At 50.7% G+C, this 27,954-nt stretch overlaps 2 protein-coding genes across 7 annotated transcripts; one reads left to right on the top strand and one right to left on the bottom strand.

The window, feature by feature from the left end:
• Positions 1-925: 925 nt before the first annotated feature.
• Positions 926-21,524, bottom strand: VIPAS39 (VPS33B interacting protein, apical-basolateral polarity regulator, spe-39 homolog). Of its 6 annotated transcripts, none has more exons than XM_067532551.1 (20): positions 21,338-21,354; positions 20,537-20,629; positions 19,410-19,506; positions 16,838-16,981; positions 15,327-15,365; positions 14,704-14,768; positions 12,662-12,718; positions 11,498-11,590; positions 10,636-10,669; positions 10,002-10,104; positions 9,870-9,897; positions 9,562-9,635; positions 8,268-8,343; positions 6,815-6,949; positions 5,630-5,671; positions 4,690-4,779; positions 4,014-4,100; positions 3,079-3,168; positions 2,702-2,806; positions 928-1,596 (listed from the first exon to the last, which is right to left on the bottom strand). In XM_067532551.1, exons 2-20 carry the CDS (start codon positions 20,627-20,629, stop codon positions 1,576-1,578), a joined length of 1,473 nt encoding a protein of 490 aa, XP_067388652.1. In that variant the 5' UTR covers positions 21,338-21,354; the 3' UTR covers positions 928-1,575. The 6 variants fall into 6 exon arrangements, with proteins under 6 accessions (XP_067388695.1, XP_067388652.1, XP_067388686.1 ...); XM_067532585.1 differs by lacking the exon at positions 21,338-21,354 and adding an exon at positions 21,227-21,260; XM_067532575.1 differs by lacking the exon at positions 21,338-21,354 and adding an exon at positions 21,190-21,246.
• On the top strand, positions 21,481-27,648 carry AHSA1 (activator of HSP90 ATPase activity 1). Its single transcript, XM_067532604.1, has 9 exons — positions 21,481-21,740; positions 22,342-22,532; positions 22,745-22,827; positions 23,268-23,385; positions 24,276-24,364; positions 24,760-24,900; positions 25,941-26,042; positions 26,715-26,766; positions 27,240-27,648. The coding sequence occupies exons 1-9, from the start codon at positions 21,661-21,663 to the stop codon at positions 27,410-27,412; spliced, it is 1,029 nt and encodes a 342-aa protein (XP_067388705.1). The 5' UTR covers positions 21,481-21,660; the 3' UTR covers positions 27,413-27,648.
• Positions 27,649-27,954: the final 306 nt, after the last annotated feature.

Genomic DNA, 27,954 nt, shown 5'->3' with positions numbered 1-27,954 from the left:
GAATTTCAGCTCATTCTCTAACCAACCCAATGAGGAGGTTGATGAGCTCCAGGCAGAGCTCCCAGCTTCCCTTTGGGTGAAGGTCTTGAGATGCAGGGCCCTGGAACGGGGATAGCAATGAGGGTTATCCCCTTAGCAATCTGCAGAAGTTTAGCTGAAAGCTTCCTTTCCAAGAGTGAATTAGACACAAACAGGAAGGTTGGGGTTTTAACCGGCAAGAAGTCTTTCCCAACCCATCACACTCATAGAGATGGGGAGAACACAGCCCAGTTTGGGGTTCCTGGGGCTTCACTCCTCACATGCCCATCATTGCCTCAGCTTTAGCAGCTGGCATGGCAAGAGGGAGGGTCAACTCTATCCTTAGGGGAAATCTTTTGTGGGTAATTGTCTTGTTCCTCTCACCTAAATGAGCCCTAATCTTGCATGAATCTGAAGTAGCTGCTCTTTGCCTGACTTTATTTCCCTCTATACACTGAAGCCAGGCCCATCTCATGGCCTAGCTCAATGGTTCTCAAATGCGGCCACCATGGCTGCATGTGGCCACCAGGGGGTTTCTGTGCGGCTACGAGCAGCTGGGGAGGGAGGGGCAAAGATCCACCCAGCCCTGCCAGGTTTCACCTGACCACAAGCCAGGACTTATTGGGAGCAGCCTCCGCAGGGTGAATAACCCCCAGCCCTTGGCTCCCAGAAGCACCTTCTGCCCTCAGACTGCAGTGCCATGGTAAGTGACCTCCCCTCCCCACACTGTCCGCCAGTGCATGAGGTCCCGCCTCCCACCCCCTTCCCTCCCTGCCGTTCCGGCACCCACCTCCTTCCCTTTTCTCCCTGCCAGCCACTCGATTGCCTCCAGGGTCCTTGCATTCACCCATTCATCCCCCCTCCCTGCAACGGGGCAAGTGACCCCCCCCGCAGACCCCATCCTAAACTGCACTTCTTCCCCCCCAAAGCAGCCCCCTCCCTGCCTCCTGCCAGGTGGCTCAGGGCAGTTGCTGCACATGTAGCCAGACTGGCTGCTCTGCAGGGAAGAACAAGTAATTCGCTCCAGCCACCTGGCAGGGGCTGCAGTTCTTCATGAACCCAACTGAAAGGTGAGTGGGGCAAGTGAGGCAGCCATTCCATTCAAAGAGCTCCTCAACTTCTGCTAATATTCTGATCTACACAACTGATGCATCAAAACCAAGAACTTATTATTTGGACATGTGCAGTTTATTTGATTTTCCTAACGTTAACTGAATATATTAGGAAAAATTGTCAATGCGGCCACCAACAAGAGTTGGTGGCCGCACTCTGAGGCCACCAAAAAAATTGTTGCGAGAACCACTGGCCTAGCCAGTTACAGAGCATTGACTCTAGTTCATCAGTGTCTTATTCCACTAGCTAGGTAGCTGGGTTTGCCTTATGTCAGCCTGGATGCCTCTTTGTCCCAGGAGCCATTGGCACTGACTGGCAACATCAGACACAAGCCACACGAAGACTGGAAACGAAACTTGCTCTATTGGCACTGAGGCTGGCTCCATAGTTTCCTCTCTCATTGGCATGGCAAATTGGGCTGCTTCTGAGGTGGGTAGACAGCTCTCAATTCTTCCATCGGATTTGCTGAAAGAGAAACACAACAAGACATGGCTGGTATCGGTGCTGATCAAGCTCAGATCCCTCAGGGTATCTGCCCTACTGGACAGGAGAACACGGTCAGAGAATTCAGCCCCATGCTCAGGGTATGTTCCAACAAATGGAAAGATGGGTGGGTTTATAACCTGATGTGGCTGGAAAGCTTTGGGGTTTAAGTCAAAGAAAAGAGTCAGACATTCCACTGAAGCATGAAAACCCAAATCCAACAGCCCTAGGCTAGCGCCTGAGATGAGCAACGAAAACCAACTGAAGTCAGAAAGTGCAAAACTGACCAGGCTAGTGTCACTGCCCCAAGCTGAGTGAAATGCATGGAGCAGACAAACAGCAATAAAGGCAAATGCTCAAGATCATCGTCACAATATATGTAACCTCACAATCCCCCTAGGAAATGGGTTAGGATTACTTGCATGGTACAGATGGAGAAGCCAAGGCATGGGGAGGGAAAGGAAAAAGACCATGCAGCTAGTCAGAATTCTGACTCAGATGTTCCTGATTTGTAGTCCTGTCAGATTATGACTCTCTATAAACTTGTAATACAATTAGGCCTTTCTAAGGAGAAGTCAAATAGAATACCAAATCCAGAGTTAAAAACCCTTTGATCCCAAGGCCCCAAGCTGTGCCCAGAATGGACCACCAAAAAGGAGCCCATCCCCACACTAAAGCATCACTTGTCATCTCTCATCACATGCTCAGATTATAAACTCTCTGGGGCAGGGATTGTCTTTCACACCCATGTGTCTAGTCCTAGCACAATAAGGCTTTGAGCTAACACAAACAGAACTAAACTCCTCAGTGTGGTGACTCAGCACTGAGCAGTTGCTATTTCTCCCTTTCCCAATACTGGCTCGTCTCCTCCAGAGACTGCACAGATCTCCCTTTCCAGTGTCTAACTGGAACCTCCACCTGGAATAGCATCCTCCCAGTAGTGAGAGGGATGAGGATGTGGAGACACAGGGCAGCAACACCAATGCCACACACCAAACAAACCCACTCCTGTCTCCAATTAGTGTCTACAGGAAAGAGCACCACAGGACCAGCTTTGGGGGTATGTGAGTGAGGAGTCATTGTTTACCAAGTTGTTGAGGATGTTGTCTATCTTGTCCTCTTCTGCAGAGCCCCGCTCCACCTTACACCTATATGCCATCAGCTGGTGACGATCCTTCAGGTCTCTGTATGTCTAGTTAAACGACAAAACCAGAGTCCAGCTAAGTGAAGCAACCTCCTTTACTGGGTTCCAACCCTCTGTTCACTTGACAAATAATCCTCCAATCCCCCCAAAACACTGGCCAGAAAGTAAACCCAGAGGAAAATGAGATGGGTTCATAAAAACCAGGAAAGGGAGATGTGGGAGACCCTACCCCCAGCCCGGTGAGTGTTTCAGAAAAAGAAAGAAAGAAAGAGAGAGAGAAATATGCAGACCTTCTCCCCCCATGTACAGCAGGGACTCACATCAATAACAACGTCATGGCACTTATTTTTCATGGCAAGGTTCAACCTTGTCTCAACGTCCTCCACCAGCCGCACATATTCCTGCAGCACCTGGATGGGAAGGGCAGGAGGCATCAGCAGAGCTCACTTCCCCGTGGTCAACCCCCGCCACCCTCAAAACACACCCCTGCTCCAGCCCACTAGCCCCTTATAAGGTCACCACACAGTCCGGCCCTCTCTGCAATCAGAGGACAGTGAGTATATGGGCTAGCCTCACAGATGAGCCTGCTCAGAGGGTTTCAGGGGTAGTGAATCCAGCCCCTCCTCAAGGGCCTTGCCAACCCAGGGGCAATTCCTATACTACCCCAACTCCTGGGGATCAGTTTAACCCTGACCCAAATGAAGCATCTAGAAAAAGGAACAAGTCATTCAATGGCCTGTATGATTTAGTGGGGCTTTGCCATGCATGATCTGATCCCCCAGGCACCTCAGAGCTGGCTGCTAACCATCTCCCTTAGCGGCTCCATAACTCTCACCTCACTGCATCTACCTCTCTTGGGTTCTCATCCCCCTCCCCCGATGTTCCTTCCAAGCAGGTATACATAACATCTATATCCCTAAGGGAGTCAGCTGGTCCAAAGAGGAACTTCACATGGGGAAGTCCATCACTGTCCCCAGCTACGGAAACCAGGCAGCAACCACAAGGGATCAATGCCCCTCTATGAGCTGTAACCAAATCCACTTGTGGGATCGGGAAGAAATGAACAGTCCGTCCCCAAGGTGCACCGTAAGGTACAGGTAATGGCCATTGCTGAGAGCCTGTTTTCAAGCTAAGTGGCCTAAATAGTCTGAGTCAGTGCAATGGGACAGCAGACCGAATGGTCCGAAGGTCTGATCCAGTGTGGCAGGATGGAAGACTGGATGGTGTGCTCGGACAGCGCAGGTCCTTTGCTCACCTGCATGGGGGCGCTGTTCTTCTGCAAGATCTCCACCACCCGATGGAAGCCGACGGGAGCTCTTTTCTTGGTGTAGCCCAGCCAGTTCTGAAACCACAGCCCAAACTCAGCACTCGTCTTTCCCAAAGAGACGTCCCCGGGGGGGGGACAGAGCTGTTAGTAGATTTGGATGCATGGCAGAGGAGCTGCTAGCATTGTTCCTCCCCCCCACCTGTCCTCTCCATGGCCCCCCGAAGGCAATGGTAATCTCCCTCTGGCTGAAGATGCTGCTGTTTCCTGCCAGACCCTAGTTCCATGATCAGCAGCCTCTATCTGGAGGCTGGGTTCACAATGCATGTGAATCCCCTGCAACTGAGAGTCAAAAGCAGCCTCCTTTTCTAGCTGAGCTGGCAGGCGCTGTACTAAGCCGGTCTCAGCTTCCTTAGAGAGCAAGTTGCCCTATCTGAGCAACTCACTCTGGACCCCAGAGCATGAATGGGTCCAGACCCAGATCTAACAAGGAATGGCTCTCCTGATAACCCCAGAGCAGGCCAGACAATTCACAGGCTGGAGCAGGGCCCGCACACATAACAGCTCAAGCCAGACAGGAGACAGACAGCTCACCACCCTCAAACCCAACAGAGTCAGGAAACAGCCAATGTTCAGACCCACCTCCCAGAAAGGTTTTGCCACTCACCTTGGTGGTGAACAAGGCATCCACATCATGCCAGGCTCGCAGCTTAGCCCGGGCGGCCAGGGCCGTCAGCACATACTGTTTGTCTGGGATCTGCAAGGCAGAGACACTGAATGGTGAGTGTGAGCACAGCTTGGGGAGAAGGAGCAGGTAGCGCCATCCACTCAGCAGGCACGAAGCCAGCTGCTGGGAGGGGAGGGATGGAAGCCTGAGCCTGGCAGCACAGCGGTGCTTGGAGGGTCATACAAAGGAGTCACAACTCCTGCTGAGGTAGGGTTACATGGCTTAGGCCCCCAGCATGGCCCCATTCCACACTGCCTCCAGGGAGAGTGCCATGCTGCTGGAAGGCATGGAGGGGGCTCCCAGCTGGGCTGGTGCAGCAGGCTGAGGCTGGCAATGGACTGGCAGGGAGGAGGGCCAGTTTCCTCCTTCCAAGCCATGAGAAGCAAGACAGGGCCAACAACAGGCTGGGCACCAAAGCCAGCTGAGGGCCAGAGCCTGAGTCAGGAAACAGAGTCCGGGAAGCTCATCACAGTTGAGGGAACAGCCTCACAGAGCATGGGGTTCACATCAGGGACAAGGGTTCCTGTAACCTGGGATCCCAGAGGCTCCTCACACCCAGATTCCCCACAAGAACTTCTTGCAGCCAACCTTCCTTCCTTGTGCTCCAGGAAGGTCCAGCTTCCAGGCCAGCCCAGACCAAAGAAAATGTCTCCATAGAGCTCACCCCTTATTTACAAGCTGGGTCCAATCCCGCTTCCCTTCTATCTGGGCAGGAACCTTTTACCTGCAGACCCAGCAACCCCTACTTCTGACAGGAATCAGCCTCTCAATTTCCTTCCTCCCAGGCACCTGCCCTGCTCTTGCCTGTATTTTTATTGATGCCACCACAGAAACCTGCCTCCCACCAAGAATGAAAGACCAATCAGATTTCACTCCCTACCTTAAAGGTTTTCTTCAGGTTGGTCGGGCTGCTGAACGTCCCCTGGAGGGGGTGGAAAGAGACAGATGGTAATGCTGAGCCTTTTCAGATCTTGGGGCCCCCCACCCCTTACGGTATGTCTACACTGCAAAAGGGAGCGACTCTCCCAGCCCCGGCACATTGACTGGCACTAGCAGGGCTTGAGCTAGTGCACTAAAAAGAGAAATATGGATGTTCCAGCTCAGGCTTTGAAGCCTAGGGGTCAAGTGGGCTCTGGAGCTCAAACTTCCGCCCAAGCCAGAATGTCCACACTGCTATTTTTAGTGGTGTAGTTTGAGCCCTACTAGCGTAAGTCTGTCTACTGGGGCTGGGAGACTCGCTCCCAGTTGCAGTGTAGACACACACTGACAGACCCAGAACTCCTGCTTTCCAAGGCACTGTATGTTATCAAGGCTGCTAATGCTAAATTGGGAAATAAAGGTTCCAGAAGGAAGTGACTCTCCCATCTCCTCCTCTGCTATGTGGGGCTGGGTCTCCCATGCCTCTAGTCTAGGACGCTTGCACACACTACACCACTGACCCACACTGGGGCCTGAAGAGTTTAAAAGCCAAATTAATCCCTTGGATGCTGGATCCAGCAGTCACCTCCAAAGCAATGCAAGGCAGCTGCTTTCTCTGATGTGCCAACTCTTTTGTGATGGCTGCCATACCAGGCAAAATGCTCTTCTAATGCTGTCCCCACACTTTTTATGCCCCCCTTGAAGTGCCACAATTCCATTATATGTGGGGACCATCCTGGAAGGTATGGAGAACTCTCTCTGGAGATCACGTGTGTGTGTGTGTGTGTGTGCGTGTGCATGTGGATGTCTTTCTAGCTAGGATGAAACTATTTCTCTCCCGTTCATTACAAGAACTTTTGTCATCTGAGCAGTGTGACCTAGTGGCACTGGACTGGGACTCAGGAGATATGGGTTCTACTCTTGGCTGGGCTACTGGTTGGCCTCGATTGAGTCACTTCACCTCTTCATGCCTCATTTTCCCACCTGTATAATGGGGGTAATGACACTAAGCTCCCCTGTAAAGCGCTTTAAGATCTACTGATGGAAAGTGTGAGGTAAGAACTGGGTATTATCATTATTTAGTGACTTGTACTAAGGGCTTCAGCACTGAATTCCAGACCCCTGCCAACCCCACTGCTGTCCCCACCTCGGACTCTGTGTAGTGGTAGAAGCAGGAGTAGAAGAGCGTGGTCACCAGTGGCATGTTGAGGATCGAGGCCTTTCGTGGGTATTTCCGAAATATCTCAGACTGCCCAGAGGACTCCAGATGCCGGTCGTTTGCCTGGAGAAATGGGATGAGAGAGACTGCATGGAAACCAGGGAAGTTGCAGTTTGCTCACCCAGTTCTTACAGGACAGGGGCTGCCTGGCCAGTTTCCAGGGGACAGGCCTGATTTCAATGGGACCATCTGTGATACTGGTAGATCTGATGTCAGCTCTTGACAACGCTGTAGGTGTCAGCTGAGCACTGACAAATTCATAGCTGGAAACCAGACCAACTCACCTGTATGTTAGTATTGCTCAAGATAGGCGTTAGACTTGTATGGATGTGCTTTGCGTTCAGACTCTATAAAATGCTTGTAAGTTGCTGCATGCATTAATCTTACTCGTAATGTCTGTACCCCATGCTATAAGGTCATTTTTAACTTTTGCTTTATAATACTGTAAAAATGTCTGCTCTGAACTTGTGAACCCAGGAAGGAGGAGCGGTTCCCCTGCCCATCAAGAAGGACTCTCAAAACTAAGTGGGCCATCGTGAAACATCACAATACAAAGACTCTTGCACCCATGAAGGTGCTACGTGTGAGAAAGCTCATCCCATCAGCTTGAATTCTGGAAGAAGGAAATAAAGATAGCTGATATGGAAATTCTTTATCTCTTTGCTGTTTATATATAGCCTGCTTTAACATGTAAATAAGTCTCACTCCTTTTTCCTAGTTAATAAATCCTTTGTTAGTTTACTATGGGATTGGCTACAAGCATTGTCTTTTGTGTGAGATCTGGGGTACAAATTGACTAGTCTCTTGGGACTGGGAGCAACCTGAATCTTTTATCTTTGGTGAAAGTGATCATTTATCACTTTGTACAGCTCGCCTGGGTAGCAAGATAGTCCTCTTATGGCTTAGGCACTCCAGTTGATCTGTAACTCCATGGTAAGACTGTTATTGTGCTTCAGGAGTTCTCGTTTGTTACTGGATTGGCGAAATCTAATTACAGAGCATATAACCAGTTTGGGACATCTGCCCTACTTTTTGACAGTCTGCCCTGAAGCTGACGTTCACAACATGAACCACTCCGGCAGCATGACACCATCTTAATGTGATGCACAGCTCTGAAGCTAATGCCCTGCATGTACCATCAGCACATGGTGATATCTGACTCTCAATGGAACAGCTTGGTGCAGCTGCCTATCAGCGAAGCTTGAATGTGGAGTCACATTAGATCCAGGTCACAGAGCACTCGGCTACAGCCACTAGGAACTTCTTGTTCTTCCCAGAAGGGGGACTTTGGCATTAGAACAGCCGGTCCGAGCCAGGGGCAGATGGAGAGCTCTCAGACACACTCCCTCCACACACACGGCCAAAGGAGAGGGGCCCTTACCTCAATGATGATCTGTCTCTCCAGGAGCGTATAATGGTCTTGAACATGAACGGCATCTTCAGATGAAAACGGCAACCTGGCCAGCAGCAAAGGCATGAGGACAGTCACTATGAGCGTCTCTTTCCAGCACACAATGCCTGGAGGGTCTCTCTCTTCTCCACTCTACCTCATCTGAGTGTTCCTGGGAGAAGCAGGCGCCATGGTTGTGCTCCCTATATTAGTGGTGAGTCAGAATGGCACCCCTCTTTGGCTTCACACCCCCAAATGATCTGGGAGGGGCAGCATGTTCTCAAGCTCTCACTTCCCTAAATTCTTGCCTGCTCTCTATGGCCATCTATGGAAAGAGCCCAATAATAGGGGGAAATCTCCTGGACTTCTTCACGGAGGGATAGGTGAGAGAAGGGAGCTAAGAACAGTGCTAGTCATACCCACCCAGAGACTAACATTTCACCTTGGCACCCCTGGTCTCATCCCCAGCAGCGAGGTAAATGATCACAAATTCCCCAATGTGTCTCTGCTCTCAGATCAGCAGGGGATATTCTGGGCCACTGACCACCACAGGCTGTTCTTAATCACCGTGTTGTTCCCCAAACCCCCACTCAGTGATGAAAGAGAAACCACTATCCCTTTAATCATGTGCATCACAAAACACTACTGCAGTGGTTCCCAACCCGTGGCCCATGGGCCAAAAGTGGTCCCCGAGGTCCTTCAAAGTGGCCCACCGCTCCCCTCCTGCTGGCTGCATAGGGAGCCGCCTCCTAAGGACCCAGGTGGAGCACGTTGTCATGGGGCTAAAAGAATGGTGCAGGTTCTTTGCTGCAGCCAAGGGTACGGGAGATCAGTGCTCCCCTCCCATTGGCTGTAGCAGGGAGCACAGCAAAGTGCTCCGCCTGGGTCCCTAGGTGCTGGGGTCCCTGCTGGAGCCAGAGGAAGGGGAGCACTGATCTCCCATCCCCCTGGTAGTTGCTGCAGAAGAGAGCCACTGTCTAGGGACCCAGGTGGAGCGCATGGGGCTACAGGATGGGTGCAGTTTCCCTGCTGCAGCCAGGGGGAGGGGAGATCAGTGAGGAAGGAGGCAGCCTCCTCGCTGAACTCATTCCATCTGGCTGCAGTGATGGTGGTGGGAGACTGCTGGTGGAGACTGGTGGCCTTTAGGGTTGTAAAAATGATATGTATGGCCCTCGAACCAAAAAGGTTGGGAAATACTGTTCTACTTGTTCCAGCAGGCTAGACTTCTTATTCTGCTCTCCAGGAGGCGCTCACACCCCACCAATCCCCCACCTTCCCTGCTTACCTGATGCAGCCTTTAAGAAATTCTCTTCGTTTCTCTGCATCCTGTATGCTCAAGTGCTCCCGGTACTGGGACAACTGGAGGGGGGCAGAAAGTAAACAGGAGTTGTTCAAAAGGCAATGGGCTCAAGAAATCTGGAATGTCACCTTCCAACAAAACGGACCCAAGCCCTGCCCACTGACTACATCACGCCTCCTACTGGCTAGCCACCCCACCCCCAGGCTCTTGTCACAACAGAATCCTTTGTTAGAGGCATCTGCTCACAGCCTCTCTACACAGGAGAAGGATCTGCCACAACTGGGAATACTCACAGCAACCTCTTCGGTCCTGTCCAGGAACCTGCAAAGGGAAAACAAAGCATTAGCCATGCTCAGCACCCACTGCTCTGGGTCCAACCACAGGCAGTGTGCTCTGCACCCATGATGCCAGGTGGGGAGCCTCACCTGAGCAGGTCCAGGAGCAGCTTCTGCTCTCCTGTCTCTTTGAGGAAATGGATTAGATGGCACAGGGCCACCTGTCGCACCTCCAGCTCTCGGAACAGGATCTCTAGGTGGGGAGAAACAGGCAGCATTTCAGCACTGAGGAGCCATGAGGTGGTGGAAACTGGCCAACCTGGGCTGTTCCTGCATGGATAGAGCTGCTAGCTTCTAGAGGAAAACTAAAGGATTCTGCAAAGCCCTCTCTCCAGGGCACAATCTGACCTCTCATGACCAGGGGTTAGGAAAGGAACCCAATTCCACCTATTTAATGGCTAAGCACATAGTCATATCCCACACAGGTTCATTCTCATTCATGCCAAGCCCAACCTCTACCATCTCCTAACAAGGTCCCAGGTGCTCAGACAGTCTCTCTGGGTCTTCACAGCCAGCACCAGCCCCATCCCATTATGCTCACTGGATCCAAGGTGCATCTCTCACAAGGAGACACCTGGATCAGTTAAGCAGCACCCACAAGGAGAGATCCCAGCTCTTCTCTCCCCTTAACTTGCAACAGGTGAGAGGCTCTGGCTCCCCTTAACTGAGAAACACAATCCTGAACAGACACCACTGGCCCTAGTTACCTCCCAGCCACATTTACCTCTCTGCAGCGTCCTCTTCAAGAATATTAGAATCTGCAAGCAGAAGAGACATCCCTCAGAAGAGCCCTCACCAGCATCTGGACAGGCAGGGACATCAGGGGAGGCCTGTGAAATGCCTCTTGGGAGGCCCACGCAGCCACAGACATCTCAGCTCCAGCCTTTACACAAGGCTTGATCAGCATTTTGTACAGAGTAATGCTGGTGTCTTCCATACTTGTGTAGGCCAAACGCAGGCATGGGGCGGCCTGCAAGCTGACACTCACTGGCTTGGGAAGAAGCCCTGCTGGCTTTTCTATAACTTAGAAAAGTTCTGCTTCTATTCTTAAACCACAGCATTTCCCTTGCGCCCCACTTGAAGGACCCCAAAGTGCTTTACTAGCAGCAAACGTGCAGGGATCACCTCACCCACCGCACTGGAGTGGGAGGGGTCAGACCACCCAGCACTTGGCTCACTTGCTGCACAACGTTCTGGGAGGCCAAGCAGCCTGAGACAAACCTCTCCCCTCATGAGACGCTCCCTGGAATATTCAGTGCTGTGTGGAGCAGACGGGACCTGAGCTTCCACCCCGAAGCCCTGCACACAGGCGGCAATGGGGACCCTGATCCATCGGGCACAGGAGGAAGAGGAGCTGATTGCTGGGATTCCAATCAGAGGTTCCAGAGAAGCACGTGAATTTCAACCTGAGGCCGAGAACATAGAGTTTCCCAGACCTCGGACTTGGCCCTTTTAGGTAACACGCTGATTTTAAAATCAAAGCACCAGCAGCATTCCGGAGCTAAGTGGCTGTGTAGATGCATGGACCCCTTATGGGACCATCCTGGCCACCACCTGCAACCCTATACAGATGGAGGAGGACTCACAGCTGTAATAACATTCCCATCATGCACCGCAACAGCTTCATCCAGGAGCATCAGCTTCTCTTGTAGGGATCGGAATCTCTCCAGGGAGCAGATCTGGTACAGCATTGGAGACAAGGAAACACTGCATCAGCCAGGTGCCTGGAATCCAACCGAGATACAGAGAGCTAACCCTGCCTCTAATCTTGAGTGATTCAGCAACATGGATCAGAAAGTTTCTCATTCCTTCAGAGCCAGGGCTGTGAGCGTGTCTCCCACTGAGTCCAATGACAGGAGCAGGCCCTCTAACTGTACAGGCTGGGACAGCATGGTGCATGCACTGCTTCCCAAAACACGCTAATAGTGAGGCAAAGCCTCCCTGCAACCTGCAAACGAACAGAACTCATTGCAGCAGAAGGGCCCTGGTCTCTGTGCTCCTCTGGAGATGATCAGCAGACCAGAACTGGAAGTCTCCATCTCTTCCTCTCCTCCCTTTAGCCCAGAGCTTCTTCCTCCTTTCCCTCCTCCCCCAGCCTTGGAGCTACCAGTCCCTTCAGTGGAGATGGAAGCAGAGCAAACCCCTTCACCAGCTGGAAGAAGGGAAAGTTTCAACAGCATCTTAGCGAAGGGCCAGCAGCAGCAGGGTCTGCACACACCATGTTCTCTTCCACAGGATACAGCTGCTCACCACCAGCCATGAGCAGCTAGGATCAAGGTCCCAACTCCACTGCACCAAGGACAACTCCCATTTTCCCTGTCCCCTACCTCCAATTGCCACCAAGTATGAAGAGAGCCAGAGCCCCTCAGTTGATCCCACCGGTGCTTTTTCATAATGCCAGCTCCAATGAGGCCAGGAGCACTGCAGATGACCTCATGCCCTGGGAGAAGCCCCCAGGGTCTAACAGAGACAAAGGCTCTAGCAGTGGCCCAATGATTGCCACCTGTCACCTGCTATTTCTGACTCTAGGGGTGTCTCAGGGCTTCCATTCTGCCTTTGCTCCTTCCACTTGGCAAAGCCATAGGTGGGCACAGAGTTTTGGACTATTGTGTCTGCTAAGGCCATGCTGCTGATGAACAAAGCTGCCCAGATCCCATGCCCAGTCCCGCAATACAGAGGTGCAAGCAGGAGGCAGCCTGAGAGCACAGAGGCTCCCCTCTTGCAAGCAAATGGAAAAAGAATGTCCTTACCTTGCCCCTCTGCATTCGTCTGACAGTGTCCTTGGGACTCCAGTCACTGCTATAATCCTGCAACAGAAGACAAGCAGCTCTGAACTTCCCGAGATGCTGAGGGGCCAAGCTATTGCAGTGTTTGCTGTGCAGCTCCTCCCACTCACAGCCGGAACTGACGAAGTAACTTGTCACACAGTTTAGGGCAGATAGAAAGGTTTCCCCATAGTCTTTGCAACTAACGAGAGCAGTAGAGTTCTGACTGACTGAATTGGCCTGGGCAAGGAGGTCACAGAGTCTTGTCACTTTCCTGGAACCTTTGTGAGGGAGGAGGCAGGTTGATCTGGCTGGTACCACCGGTGCCAGCGCAACCCAAAAGATTCTGAAGTTCAGTGCCCAGGATACGAGCAGGCTTCCATTTATGTGCAAACTTTTACTGCTGGTGAAAGGGGCCAATCATAAATGCAGAGATAGAGCTCTCTTGTTTACCCACATGATAGCTACAGCCCAGTTGCGGTGCAGGGGAGCTTGCTCTCACACTACCTAACAGCAGTCCACAGCAGGGTTCAGTCTCCACAGCCCATTCAGCCCTTAGCTCCTCTGCTGAGACTACCTATGAGGATGACAGCTTATTTCTGGGATGAGGACACATCCCCACAGAACCTCAGGTGGTAATGACTTTTGCTCAGGCCCCACCTACAGCGAGCTGGATAGAGCCACAGGCTGACAGGTGAACAGGGAGTCTGTTTATCGCCTTGGACAAGCACTATCCCTGCATCCACATGGGAGGTGCATCTTAGAATGGTCTCCTCCCAGAAGCTTAAACCTCAGATGTTGGTTTTATGGAGGCCACTCCCTCCTTCCTTTCCCCCGCCTCCAAAACAGATTTGACAGACCATGAATTGGCAGGGAAAGGATTCAGTTACATCTTCCCATTCAGTTCAGACAGGCTTCTTCAGGGGAGCCTTCCCCTGCAGCACAGGGAACCCAAAGACAACAGCCCTGGGCTAGTGCCTGGGGACGGGCAAAGGAAAGGGACTCAAATGAGGAGGTGAAAGGGACCAGGCTGGTGTTACTGCCCATCTTGAGTGAGAGGCAGGGAGTGAAGAATGGGCATCAATGAGGAAAAGTACATGGGATTTTAAAATTAATTAAGATCTCATCAAATCATATAGGCCAGAGAAGGAAGCGCCTTTTAGGTTCCACCTACTCCCTCTCTCTAAGAGGCCAATGCAGGACTGGTCCCTGGCTGTACTGTTCCAGGGCCTTTTAGAGGCTAGTGGTAAATGTCCCAAGTATTCGGGCTTCCACCAAGACAGCTTCTCCGCCTGATCCAGATCACTGTCCAGAAGTGGGTCCTGGGAATCAGAAGAAACTTTCTCTACCTCCGTTTCATCCCATTGCTACTATTTCCCCCCTTTATTATGCTAGATCATTCCTCTCCCACCTGCTTAATAACCTCTGCAAGCGGCAGTGACAGAGAAGGAAAGGACGCTTTCAATACAGAATGTTGATCTGAGCAGCATCCTTTAGAGGAAGGGTGTGTGTAAAGAAAAGCAGCATATTTAGAAGGAGAACAGCACCACCAAGGGGCAGAGTGTTATTCCTGAGTGAGGTGCTTCAGGTGTCCAGAGAGTAGCACTCCTGACCAGGAGCTAAAAGGTTGTCACAGCTGCAGTTTCAGAACAGGAATGAAGCCATTGCCAATAATGAGGCTGCACTTAGTGGGGAAAGGGCTTTCAGGCAAAGCATTAACAAGTGTTCCTTTCTGCCCATGTCTGCAGGGCTCCTCAATAAGAAGGATAACTCCAGTGTCCCCACCAACACTCCAACCTTCAGTGTAAAAAGAACTGATGTCTGAGGCTTTACATGAGTTATTGCTGAAGGGACTTGTACAATCCCAGTTCCAGGCTGCAGATCTCACCTTCACCTTATTCCAATCCCTGCATTGTTGTCTGCTAGCTAAAACAGGGCCTGGTCACTCACCCAGAAGCCCCTTCCACCTCATGTGACCTTTGCATTCCATTGCTCTGACCTTGGGAAAATGAACGTGAGCCACCCACCTTGTATTCTGCCTTTGGTCTGCGCAGTTCTGGAGCGTAGCTTTTAACTCCTGTGTCAGAGAGAGCTGTGGGGAAGAAAAGCAACATGCTGAGTAGCGTGTCTGAGATCCTGATTCACATCAACTTTCCCGTATTTCCCCTGGTGAGGTCTAAGCTTCCCCCTTGCACAAATTTCTTTATTAGAAGGTCCACGGACTGAGCAGCGAATGCTGGGTCTGCCCCACGGACTGAAAGGAGCCCACATGTCCATGGACTGGGCACAGAGCTGCAGCAAACCAGAGCGTGAGGAAGTCTGACTACATCTAGAGGGCCTCTTCCAACCCACAGGAGTCTCTACAGGAAGATCATTTTCCATCAAGGAGGCATCATATTTTTAGAGGTCAGAGTGTGGGAACGAGTCAGGAGATACTAGTCTCTTTCTGACTCTTCTACTGATTCACTGGGTGACATTGGGCAAGTCTGTGCCTCAGTTTCTTCATCTGTAACACGGGGAAGATACACTGACTTTGCAAAGGGCTGTGAACTCTTTGGGTGAAAATCTCCTATGTAAGTGTAAAGTGTTATCCACCCCTTCCCCCCCCTTCCTGCCCAGAAAGGGTTAGGAATAAAAACCACTTTCTTACCATCTGAAAGTGACTGAAAACTCCCAAATTTGTTTCTTCCTGAAAGAATCAAATAAGCAACAGTGAGAGACTTTCAGCTGCCTTCCCCCACGCTGGTGACCTCGGGCAGCATCTCAGAGAGGGAACACAGAACTGCACTCCCAGGGGCATCCCAGGCTAAGTCTATATTAGAAAGGGCCAGCCTATGGGAAACAAATGGGAGGTCTGAGGCCATTTCCTAGTGGACACTAGTCCACATCACACAAGCCACCTACAGGGCACAGACCCTGGGTTTTTTTTGCTTTCCTCTGCAGCATGGTGCACGGGTCACTTGCTGGTGGATTCTCTGTACCCTGAAGTCTTTAAATCATTATTTGAGGACTTCAATAACTCAGTCTTATGTTAGGGGTCTATTACAGGAGTGAGTGGGTGAAGTTCTGTGGCCTGCTTTGTGCAGGAGGTCAGACTAGATGATCATAAGGGCCCCTTCTGACCTTATAGTCTATGAGTCTATAAAACTGGCACAAACTGACTCCTTGTGGCCAGAGAAGCCAAGGGTCCCCTACAGATTACTGAGGCACACTGGGGGTACAGTGTTGGGAGGGGACGGAGATGGCACTGGCACGGCCCAGACTGTACCTACACTGTGACTACATAGAGGTCTTCAGTCTCCAGGGCTAGGATTTCAGAACCTTTCACCAGCACTAAATCAGTTAATGTATAAGAACAAGGGCAGCCAAAAAACATGCCATACGGTGAAAGGACATTCAGGGGAAATTCAGCTTTAGAATCAGGCTTGTTCCCTGGCTGGAGAGACAACAGTGCTGATCCACATGACTCTCTCAGCCAGCTGGACTATGTCTGGCAACGCCAAGGTGAAATCACTAGCTCCATCCACACATGCAACAGTAGAAGCCATCTCAGCTCCAGGGGAAGAGTATTTGCCTGCTGCCTCCATGGCAGAGGGGACCAAGAGCAGGCGACTTGGGCCAAACACGGTCCTAAATAGTCTGCTTTCATCTATAGTACAGAGGGATGACTGCTGGAAACTACAGCTCCCAGCATGCCATGCTCCACCTTGATCCAAGCAGCTTTGTTACTCCACAGAGCATAGCAAGCTGGAAGATACAGTCTACATGACCTGCCCCTCTGTATTGAAAGAGACCTCAGTCTCTCCACCACAGATGATGCATAACTGTTACTAGTGGGGGTGGGTGGGCAGGCAAAATTTAAAGGTTCCAGTGGCATGTATTGGGATTCATGGCAGGGCATATAACCCTGGCAGAAACTGGGGGGAGGGGTAGAGGGTGGGTGGGGGGGGGCAAGCACATGCCCCCTCCATGTGTCACCTCTGCTCTCCCCACTTTATACATGTCAGACATGGTCACTGATGCCTGTCAAGTGGCTGATACAGCCTGTGGCTGGACAGACATTGGGCACTTCCTGGTCTGGGATACACACAAGGAAACTGGACTCCCCTCTGATGCTCTTGTGGGAAGGTCCATCTGCCCCAGCCAAGTAGGGGACTTTACCTTTGAAGAAACTGCTGAGAGAGTAAGAGGAGGCTTGCTTGGGGAAGGCTGCATGGGAAGAAGAGCCCTTTTGTAGGCCCAAGTCTCTCCCCTCAGGAGTGCTAGAGCTGCTGGAGGCTGTCTCTTTGATGGACCAGGAAATACCTATGGAGAGAGAGAACAACCCTGGTAACTCATAGAGGAGACATAGAACCACAGTCTTTAATGAAAAATTCTAGAGTGGAGGAAGCATGTTAACTTTTGTGTCCTCATCAATTTTGGTTTTGGTAATTACATTCTGCCTCCCTGTATCAATTGGATACAGCATTCAGCACATAGCATCCAAAACTTGAACTTGTGTAATGCTTATGTTTAAGCAGCTGCCCTGTTCCTCCCCAGAAATGGCAGCATTTCAGTAATGTTGTATGGCTATAGCTTGTATAAATATTACAGAAGTTCATTTATATGACACAGTACATTTAAATGTCGCTGTACCAGGTGTGCCACATTCTCTGCTCTACAGAGCTAACAATAAAAGATACAAAACAGGATCCTTTGGTTTCTCTGGACTGGAGAAATACAAGACATTCCCTTCCAGGCACTGCAGCACTGAGATAACTTTGGTGCCTGCACACAACAGGTAGGTATGTAATGTGACACACGAGACTTGGTAACACACCCAGAGGAGGGCGATAATTTGCACAGCTCTGCTCCCTATCGCTCTAGGCACAGCAGGCAGTCTCTCTCTTTCGCCACACAGCCACATCTTAACCCCATCACACACACAAGCTTTTGAACAACCTGGCACAGCAGAACAGTGAGCCAGACTGTGAGAGGGGGTGGTGAGGTGAAGTGGCTAGCTGAGAAGGTGAACAGGAGACACAACAAGAGCAGCCCCGAGAAGACGAGAAGAACTGGCTTTGTGAAAAGAACAAGCTGCAGCATAGCAGGAGCACTGCAACCCTTTGATCTCTCCAGTAAAAAGAACAAGGTGAGGGGACCCATCCACAACATTTAAGTTCAGTGGGCTGGTCCAACCCTGAGGATATGGCTATATTTAAGATTCCTCTTTACAGGAAACTGGGCTCTGACACCTCCCACCCTTTAGAGGTCCCATCCCTGCCCATAAGTCGGCAGGGACTGAACTGTTGCTGCGGTGACCTCTAGGGTATATGGACCTTGCTTCCCTACAACAGCTGCCTCACTCCATCCCTTTCTGTTCTCAGATGAATTAAATCTCTTCTTTCCCAGGCATGTTTCTGGACAGCACCCTTTTTCTAAGATGCCACAGCACCTACCATTATAGGTTTGAGGAGCCTTTAATTATTGCACTTTAATATTAAACTTAAATTGTCTGCACGGTGCCCCGAATGTGTTGCCTGGTGGATGGGGGGAGGATAGGAAGCAGATTATAATAAAATTATCAGAATTAACTAGGGCTGGGCATTTTACCGGTCCAAAATATTGGTCAATTGACCCATCAAATATTGGTCAAATATTACCAAATAATGTCAAAAATGGCCAAACATTTTAAAGCACTAGCTTATTAGAACAGTAATAAAACAGTAAAACTTTATGGTCTCCAAGAGGAAATTTAAAGAGATACTTATGCCAAATTACAAAAAACAAGTTACTTAACTGAGTTATTTTAATTCAGAAAAATGTGAAAACACAATCTAATGAAATTCTAAGAAATGAAAGAATGGCACCATGACGCAATCAAAAAGGTAGATTGCCACCTACATTGTGGCATTTTTGGTAGAATATTTGACTGTGGTCAAATTATTGACATTATTTGAACAGTCAATTGACCAGCTTGCAACACCTGATATTAACAACACAGGAAGAGAACTCACAGCATTAGGGAATCTGACAACCTCAAAATACCTGTAGTATTATTCCCATGGCTGCTCCAAGGAGCAAGCTTTGTCTGCACTTTAATTTCTGCTATTCCCTACAGCAATCCAAGGGTCATGACCCCCAAAAGGGTGTGGACAGCAGCTGTCGGAGGGTTGCGACCCAATTCCCATTCAGACTCCAATTGTCTACCTGAAATGGATTTACTCAGCTGCTTGCATCTGAAACTTGTATCTCAAACATCAGATCAGCCCATCAATCATCCTGCTGAACATCACGGCACCTCTGACAAAGTCCAGCAGGAATTGGCATAAAAGATTCTGGGAGAAATGGTTTCAAGTGCGGGAGACCATAATAAATTGTCAATCATACTTCTGGTGGTTCTAAACTTGGTGGATGCCAGACATGATGGATAAAGTCTATGCTGATCTGTGCTGGATATCGGGAGAGAGACAGTGGAACTCCTTTCACTTGTGTAAATGGAAAGAATACAAAAGGAGACATCTGGAGCCTCATCTCATTCTCCTTCTAATGGGCACAGGCAGATAAGATAATTACTTAACAACTTTACATGAAAGAATGGGAGGTGGAAGGATTAGACTCTGAGGTCCCAACATTCCTGGGGAAGGGATTTGACTTTGGAGTACGAGAAGTAGCTGCACAGCTCAAGTCCAGCCAGGAATGTTTTCATACACTTTCCCTCCCCGATATAATTTTCAAATACCCCTGAACTTACTGCCCACTGGCTCCCCACTCCAGCTGAACTTCTCAAGGTCGTCGTCGTCATCTACGATGTCTCGAAGGCTGTTCACTGCCCTCTTGGACTCCTTTAGCTATGGACAAACACCAGGGTGCCATGAAGACCATCTTTGGTCCACTCAGATAGCCTGAGGCGTTCCTGGACCCACTCCCATCCAAACAAACTTGTTCAGAGTTTTGTATATACCTTCTCCAGCCTCCACACAGTTCAAAGACCAGTGGAAGATGTTCCTCACTTATGAGCAAGTCAATTGGCCTACAATCAGCCCTTTTTCACCCACTATATGGAATTTGAGGACTATGAACATCTGAGTGGTCAGTTATAAATACCTCAAACCAGTAGGAGATGCAGGTTGGGCTAGGGATCACTGGAAAGGTCATTTACCCTCAAATGATAAGGAGATCTCAGATTTGCCTGATGCCAAGAGACTTTAAGGATTTCCACACAGACAGTTAGAAGATAAAAATCAAGAAATATCTATCTTATCCCTTACTTGCCCAGCAAGATTAAGTCGGTTAGTAGAACTCATTAAAAAGTTAATTCTGAAATTTTCAATGAATTCAGTGCCAAGCAAAGCTGTCTGCTTCATTGCTCTGAAGGCCTCTGTTTAGCCTCAGGGACACTAGGGCCAGAGGGGAATTCAAATTTCCCTGATCCACTCAGTTTGCGGCATCTCTGCTGAAACAGCCAAAAAGGGGACCAAATCTACCATGAGTCTACTCGCACTACAAGGGACACAAATCTACTAGGAAAGCGTCTGAAGTCCAACAACTCCCTCAATTATTTTAAAAAAAGAAAAATATACAGATGTGTGGTGTTTTCTACTTATTTCCCCTCCCAGGGGCATTACATAGATCCTCCAAGATTTACAGAGAAAGTGAGGAAGAATGCAGGAAACAACGTTTTATGCCCTCCAGACTCCCTCTTCCTTCTCAGGGGTCTCGTACAGCTTCTTTCCAGCAGAGAGGGTGAAAAAGAGTTAGCCATGGGCATGGGAGCCATTAACCAGCGACACGGCTGCCAAACTCTCCTTTCTCCAGCCTCTGGGAAGAAGGAGGCGAGTCTCTAGGGGTTTATCGATCCCCGCAGCCTGAAGACTATACCTGGGAGAGCTCGTCATCATCATCATCAAAGGTGAACGCTTTACACTTGGAGCTGTGCCAATACTCCTCCTCGTCCACTTTCATCCTGGTCATCTGGAAAAGCAGCCGAAGAGGAACGCTCAGGCTCAGCGACAGGCAAATCCGCCCAGGCCGGCTCAGGGACAACACCTCAGGGCCTCGGCGCTACAAGGGCGGGCCCTGGGCTCGCCCCATTGCAGGGCTCTTAGGGGGCTGCCGCTGCGGGGCGCACGAAGAGGGGCGGCTCCGCGGGGCCGGCCAGAGGAGAAAGGAACCGGGGGGAAGCGAGGATGTGGCGGGTCAGCTCGGCCCATGGCCAGCCAGGTGAGTAACCCGACTGGCACGGCGGGTACCCGCTGCTCCGGAGGGCAGACACAGGGGCCCCGCTCGGCCCGGCCCCCCCGCTGCCCGGCCCCGGGCCCAGCCTCCCTGCTGCCCGGCCCCTTCCTTCTGCCCCCACTGCTGCGACCCAGGCCTGCGCGGACCGGCGGCAGCGAGCCCCCAAGCAGGCCCCTCCCCCACCTCCGGCACACACTGGCGCTGCTCACCGCCCTGCCAGCCAGCCCGACTGCCCTGTCTCCCCCCGGAGGGGCTTAGTTCCTCGCAAAGTACCCTGGGAAGTGTAGTTTTCGCACCCTCCTCTCCACCGGACTTCTTCCCGCCGCCCTCTACCTTGTTCCCGGGGCGTTCCGTCCGTGGAGATTGAGACTACAACTCCCGATAGGCCTCGCGGGAAACGGGGTTGACTTTGACCTCCTCCCCCCAGCCCGCCTACCCACGCACCCGTCCGCTACGGGTCGGCGGTGGAGCCATTCTGGGAGGAAGACGCAGCGCTCTGAGAGGCCCCTGCGAAGGCCGGAGGAGGGAGGGAGTGGGGGGCGGTCGGGTCGCTACTTAGCGACGCGGCCAGACACAAAGCGAGAGAGAAGGGAACGCCCCGCAATCGGAACCAAGGTGTCGGGGCCCCGGCCGGAGTGTGCCGGGAGGGACCGGAAGGACTGTGCCGGTGGCGGAAGCCGGGCGGCGCGGCGCGGCGGCGGCTGCTCAGTGCTGGGCGTTTCTAGTAGGTTCCACGCCACGGGCGGGCGGCGCGAGCGGAGGCTCCGATGGCCAAGTGGGGGGAGGGCGACCCGCGCTGGATCGTGGAGCAGCGGGCGGATGCCACCAACGTCAACAACTGGCACTGGTGAGAGCCGGCGGCCGGGGAGCGGGTCCGTGCTCGGCTGCGATCGCTGCCTGGGCCGCGCTAACGGGCCCGTCCGTGCGGGGAGAGGCTGCCCCGGGCGTGGGGATCCCGCCCTCCGCGAGCACGGCGCTTCTCGGCACCCCCCGCGCCTCGGACCCGGCCGGCGTTTGGGGGCACGACGAGGGTGGTCCCTGAGGACGGCCTGACCCGTCGGGCACGGTGCGCGTGCATCTTGTCCCGAGCCCTTCCGATTCCTTCCCGCCCCCTTCCTGTCCTAGCTGTGGGGGAGCCGGGTTGGGTGCCCGGGAGGGAGAAGGCGGGGAAGCGACCGGCTCTCTGCCCCGCAGCAGCTGGCTGAGCGAAAGGGGCACGGTTGAATGGAAGGAGAGTTGATGGATGTGCCTGGGACACAGCCTCAGGGACCGGCCCTGACGCAGGGGGATAACGTGGAAAGAGATGGGGGCGGGGGGGAGAGCAGAAGAGTTAAGCAAAATTTAGAAAACGCTAATTGTTTTCAAGCACAGAAGCACCGAAAGCCAGCTCGGAGACATCGGTGCAGTCCAGTCTCCAAAGTACCCTTATACCATTTCAATCTGTACAGGACTGAACGGGATGCTTCTCACTGGTCTACAGAGAAGCTGAAAGCTCTGCTTCTGGCTGTGAGAGTGCAGAATGAGGAGGGGGCCTGTGAAGTGACAGAAGTGAGTAAACTGGATGGAGAAGCATCCATCAACAATCGCAAAGGGAAGCTCATATTTTTCTACGAGTGGAATATCAAGCTGTCGTGGACAGGTGAGTTATGTTCTTTGTTTTTGCTCAGGGCTAGGGTCTAGCACAGGGTTATGGACAGTGTTTTCCTAGGCTTTCCCGGAAGGGTCAGTGGGGTTTTGAGCGGAAAGTCACTTTCTTGAGAAATGAGAGAAGGTCACCCCTTTGCAGCACTCAGAGCAAGGGACATTGAACTGAACAAGACTTTTTAATCAGAGTATAATTGCTCTCTACAGGCACCTCAGAGTCGGGAGTGAAGTATAAGGGGCATGTGGAGATTCCCAACCTCTCGGATGAAAATGATGTTGATGAAATTGAGGTAAGCACAGTTATGGCTAGTGCTGCTGACTGTGCCACTTCATTACCAAAGGGTTTAAAAACACTAAACATTCCCATCTTAACTCTAAAGCAGCTTTATAGGGATGTAGCCTTTCATTATTCTTTGGTTGACCAGCTAGGTTCATCCTGCATCACTATCAGACAAGCAGCATACGTTTTAGCTTAAAGGGATCTGGTTTTTGATGTTGATTTTTGTCAGAAGTGGAACTGTAGCAGCTATAGGCAGTTGAATAGATGCATAAGTTACTGTGAATTGGTAGCACATGAGGCAATGAGTTATAATAAAGGTATTAAAGCTCTTGCATAGCTTCCTTTGGAAATGCTTTCTAGGCTGAAGCATTAGTTATGATGCTAAATCCAGTTTTAAAAGGACAATGTGCGTGTGGTTTTGTTTACCAGGCCCTTGTCTGTTTTGCTTAGATCTCTGTTAGCCTTGCCAAAGATGAGCCTGACACCAACTTGCTGGCTTTGATGAAACAAGAGGGCACGAAAAAGATCAGGGATGTAATGAGCACTTACATCAGCACACTCAAAACAGGTACGTAACAATGAGGGAGAAATGCTTCAGCATCCCCTTGCAGCTGCTAAATAGGGACTGAGGTGAAAACAACCCTTCCCACTATTCTTCAATGGGAGGAGTGAGAATTTACAGCACTAGTTGCCTTTTCATCACTGCACTGGATCCAGATGGCCCAGGGCAGGAGGCTTCTTTGAAGTCTGCAGTGTACTGATCTCCAGGCTCTCTAGCTTACTTTAGTAACTGTATCCACTGATAGATACACACAGCCTCCCCACCCCCTGGCTAAGGGAGGTAACAGACTGGGACTGCCAGGGCACCCTGTAAAGCTAAGCATATCCATTCTGAGTTGAAGCCCAGCTATAGAGAAGATGGCAGAACAATTTTTCATGTGCAGGTGATGGAGGAGAAAAGACTGAGGCAACAATGACTGATGTTACTGGGGGTCAGTCTGGTGGAGTGTGACCCTCTATGTTTTTTCAACTTGTCAAAGAAATAGGTGACACGGTGTCTCCTTTTATTATTTATATATATAATGTTCCTCTTTTCCAGCATACTAACATGACATAGAGAATGTCTCTAGCTGTATTAGGATTTGAAGTGAACTGACAACTTGAGTTTTTTGCAGCAGTTTTGTTGAAATAAACCAATAATCTATTTTGACAGTCTGAACACACTTCTTATGCACAGAATTCAAATCTCCCTGAAATGGGTGGGCGTGCACTCAAGGGGTTTTACACCCTTCTCCCCAGTTCACATTAGGCACTCGAGTTCTGTTCAGTACAAACTCTCCAGTCATAACCTTAATCCAGGGTCAGGCTTTTGTAGCGTTATGTGTCCTACAGCATGTTGAGCCGCTAAAACATTGACCTGATCTTTACTAGGTTCACTACGTGTTTCTGTCTTTTCAGAGTTCACCCAAGGCATGATTTTACCCACAGTAAATGGGGAGCAAACAGAGCCAGCTCCTCAGCTGGCACCTAAAGCAGAGGACCACAAGGTAAATAACACATCCCATAGATGTTCTTGAAGTCCTGGAGAAAGGAGCAGCATGTTAGGTGCATCTGATGTGTGTGATAGGTCAAGCTACCTACTTAGCCTTGTTACTTACTATACTGGATTTGAGTTAGGAAACATCCCATAGTGCAAATTCAGATACCCAGGACAGCAGTCACAGACTTTTCCAAAGATACTGGAGAGTCTGAGTGTTAAAACTGCTTGTTACTCCATCACGCATGGTAGCTCCTAAATAATTTTTCCAAGATCCTCATTCCTGTCCCTTAAGTGCATGATCAGCCACACTTATTTGAGGATTCTGGGAAAGAAGATATTTGTAAAGTGCTGTGTAAGCACGAAGCACATAATTCAACGCTACACTTCTTATTGTTTCCTTAGACTACTGCTAGTACTGGCACTGCTGCGCATCAGTCTGACTCTAAACCCATCGGAGTCAAGATTCCGACCTGTAAGATCAGTTTGAAGGACATTTTCTTAACATCTCCCGAGGAGCTCTACAGAGTGTTCACTACACAGGAGGTAAACCAGCATGGTGGTGAGGTGGAGTTGGGAGTTGTTCACTTCTGTGCGTAGAACAGCTTAGGCTCAAGCTGCTCAGGAGTGATTTGGCAGCAGATGCTGTCGCTGAGGAATAGAGACCTCCCCACTCACAAACCACTCACTATTGATCCTCTTGCCAGCTCAGGAATAGAGGCGGCAGTGTCCTGGCCTCTTGAAAGTAATCTTGAAAGCACATAGTCTGTTTCTCTCTGCACTGTGTGTGTGGAGGCAGCAGGAGGGATGCCATCCTAGACAAGGACTGTACTATACAGCTGTCTCTAAACAACTTGCCTATCCAGGCTGCTGTAGATGAGTTAAACCACAGGAACTGCCAATTTACAAGCATTCACTCTCCCTGCATGATTTACAAGGCTGCCCATGCCAGCCTATCTCCAGTCCTCTCTCTGCAAGGATGCAGCCTTGTTCAGTCCTACTGATAGCATTACCTATGGCAGCAAGTGTGGGGGTCTCCAGGATCCAGGCTTCGGTTCCGTTTCTGGAAAATCACATCTTGCTCCCTGAGAGCCAGCCTTTAATTGGGAATCACCAGATCACATGAGAATGTCTTGGGGTGTAATGTTACAAGCATGTAGGAGAAACTGGTAGAAAGCACATAATGAGTGCTAGGCGCCCCCTGTAGATCTGGCATGTCCCCCATCCTGTGAGACACAGGTAAAACATTTTGTCAATGTAGTGCTAGCATTACATGGCTTAAGGCTCAAATCCTGCTTTCCCAGCTCTGAGGGAGCTTTCCCTCAGTCTTCACCCACATGGCACTCTTCAGAAATGGGCTAGAAAGTGGAGACACTGCTCCCTCCCCCCTGCTCAAAATGCAGACCCTAAACTTTCAACCAAGCCTTTGTTCCAAAGAGCCCAGTGCTGGGGTGGCAGGAACTAAGCAGCAGCAACTCCCTTGCCAGCAGGTTTCAGAGCAGCTAGTGCATGTTGTGGGGAGAGGGTTGTGGTGCTTCCAGTCACGAGTCTCCTCCTGAACTGTCACAAGGCATGTCTCTCTGCAGATGGTCCAAGCTTTCACCCATGCACCGGCAATCATGGAGGCTGATAAAGGAGGGAAGTTCCACTTGCTAGATGGCAGTGTCAGCGGCACGTTCATTGACTTAGTGAGTACCAGACAGTGCAACTGTATCTTGTTTGGAAGGAGCCTTGATGGCCAGGTCACTCCTTCCTTGCAGTCTTTTATCCGTCTGCTCTGTATCTCATCTCCTTTACTACCTCCTTGATTGAGACTCCTTTGTTAATAAAGGTTCTTTTCATTTCTGTGAGGCAGGAGAGCTGGCTTCTATTCCTGGCTCTGTGACCTTGGACAAGTCATTCTACCTCTGTCTCTCCCACTTGTTGTCTGTCTTGTCTATGTAGATTGCAAGCTCTTTGGGGCAGGGACTCTGTCTCATTATGTTAGTACAGCTCCCAGCACAATGGGGCTCAGATCTTAGGGCATCCTTTTAGGAGCATCAAATATATAAACAGATGTGGAGCATTCAGAGGTCAGTCATCCCTGCCCCCAGGATCGTATAGTGAGGAGAGAATGCTTTGAATCTGTGTTGCAGTAGCATCTCTCCTCCTCGCAGTACTTCAGTCCAACAGGGCCCAGTGTTCACATAACATGATGCAGGGTTCTAAGAGTCGCTCTCCCTTTAGTTTCACTTCTTGTGGGTCTCTGAAGTGATTCGGATGCTTCAGGTCATGCTCAGTTCTGGTCATTGGCTAACATGGAATGGAGTGGGATTGGCGGGAGAAGATGGCTGCCCATTCATTCCTCTTTCTTTACCTAGGTTCCTGAGAAGCAGATTGTTATGAAGTGGAGATTTAAATCTTGGCCAGCTGGTAGGTAGCCTGAAGAATGAGACTGCAGATTTCCAGCCCTCGCCTGTAACTGAATGAATCCTCCCATGGTTGCACACTGGCTGATTTGCCTGGGGGTGGTTCTCTGGGCTGCATTGGCACCAGGCCTTTATCATTTGAGTGAGTCTGGATGTTGTGTGTTACTTTCTTGGCAAATGGATGGACTGGGAACACTGCAGAAGCATCATGCTCTGCTTCAAGGCTCTCTGCCACAACCCCTGGGGCTGTATTGCAAGCCGTGTTGAAGGGGACTCTCTCCCCTTCCTCCTTTGCCTGGAAGGAAAGCAGCTGTCATGCAGGACATTAGGGAAGGTTCATGGGAGGGATTCTCAGCTCCAAGGTGATGGGAAGGCAGAGCTGATCTCCAGCTGTTTTGGGTGAAGATGTGGCTGTGGGGCCAGGGGCTTGTGGTTTATTGCACAGTGCTGATGTGAGGATTGCTTTGGCTCTTTTAGGGCATTTTGCAACTTTAACCTTGAACTTCACTGACAAAGGCAGTGAGACGGAAGTGCACTTGGAGGGGAAGGGCATCCCTTCCAGTGAGGAGGAGAGAACAAGGCAAGGGTGGCAGCGCTACTACTTCGAGGGCATTAAACAGACATTTGGCTACGGCGCCCGCTTGTTTTAACATCCGCTGCTGGGGAGAGTCTCCGCCCAAAGATTCTGCTGTGGACTGATGTGTGTCTCGTCTGTCCCTTTCTTTTTTGGTGCTGCTGCTGTGAAGAGTGGGACGAGGAAGGCCAGTGAGCAGTGTTGCTTCTAGCCCCTCACTGCTTTGTGCATGTCTCTGCCACAAGGGAGTTTAGGAGGGGTTCTTTACATGTACATACTTCTATTGCTAAATAAACATAACTTAAAAAAGAGGGAGATTCTTTCTGCTGAACGTGAGATCAGAGGGTTTGTGGCCAGATGGCGGCAGGGACGCATCCAGAAAGGTGTCGCTCATGGAAATGAGCACTGACTCCAGCAGGAGTTACTTGTTAGTGCTGTGGGGGTGGTCCCCATTCCTCAAGCAAGTGTACAGCATTGCTCAAGGTAGCAAATCGCAGATAGTCCAGTGATCTTCTAAGCCTGCTACTGGTAAACAGCAATGGACCAAATGCCAGAGAGGGAGTGTTTCAATCCCTCTCTTGTTTCCTTTTCAGGAAGCCCCTCCCCTGCATAGTCTCA

This window comes from Emydura macquarii, unplaced genomic scaffold (genome assembly GCF_026122565.2).
Source record: "Emydura macquarii macquarii isolate MOO-44397 ecotype Brisbane River unplaced genomic scaffold, CSIRO-AGI_Emac_v2 contig_374, whole genome shotgun sequence".
In the NCBI taxonomy this organism is placed as follows: domain Eukaryota; kingdom Metazoa; phylum Chordata; order Testudines; family Chelidae; genus Emydura; species Emydura macquarii.
This window is presented reverse-complemented; position numbering and strand designations above follow the sequence as displayed.

Bases quoted from the DNA above. Each gene is read 5' to 3' on its own strand.
- AHSA1 (XM_067532604.1), top strand. From the start codon at position 21,661: ATGGCCAAGTGGGGGGAGGGCGACCCGCGCTGGATCGTGGAGCAGCGG. The intron at 21,741-22,341 runs GTGAGAGCCGGC...CAATCTGTACAG, and splicing joins AACGTCAACAACTGGCACTG to GACTGAACGGGATGCTTCTC. The intron at 24,901-25,940 runs GTAAACCAGCAT...GTCTCTCTGCAG, and splicing joins GAGTGTTCACTACACAGGAG to ATGGTCCAAGCTTTCACCCA.
- VIPAS39 (XM_067532551.1), bottom strand. From the start codon at position 20,629: ATGACCAGGATGAAAGTGGACGAGGAGGAGTATTGGCACAGCTCCAAG. The intron at 14,769-15,326 runs GTAAGAAAGTGG...TCTTCCCCACAG, and splicing joins TTTTCAGTCACTTTCAGATG to CTCTCTCTGACACAGGAGTT. The intron at 10,105-10,635 runs GTAAATGTGGCT...CTCCCCACCTAG, and splicing joins GAAGAGGACGCTGCAGAGAG to AGATCCTGTTCCGAGAGCTG.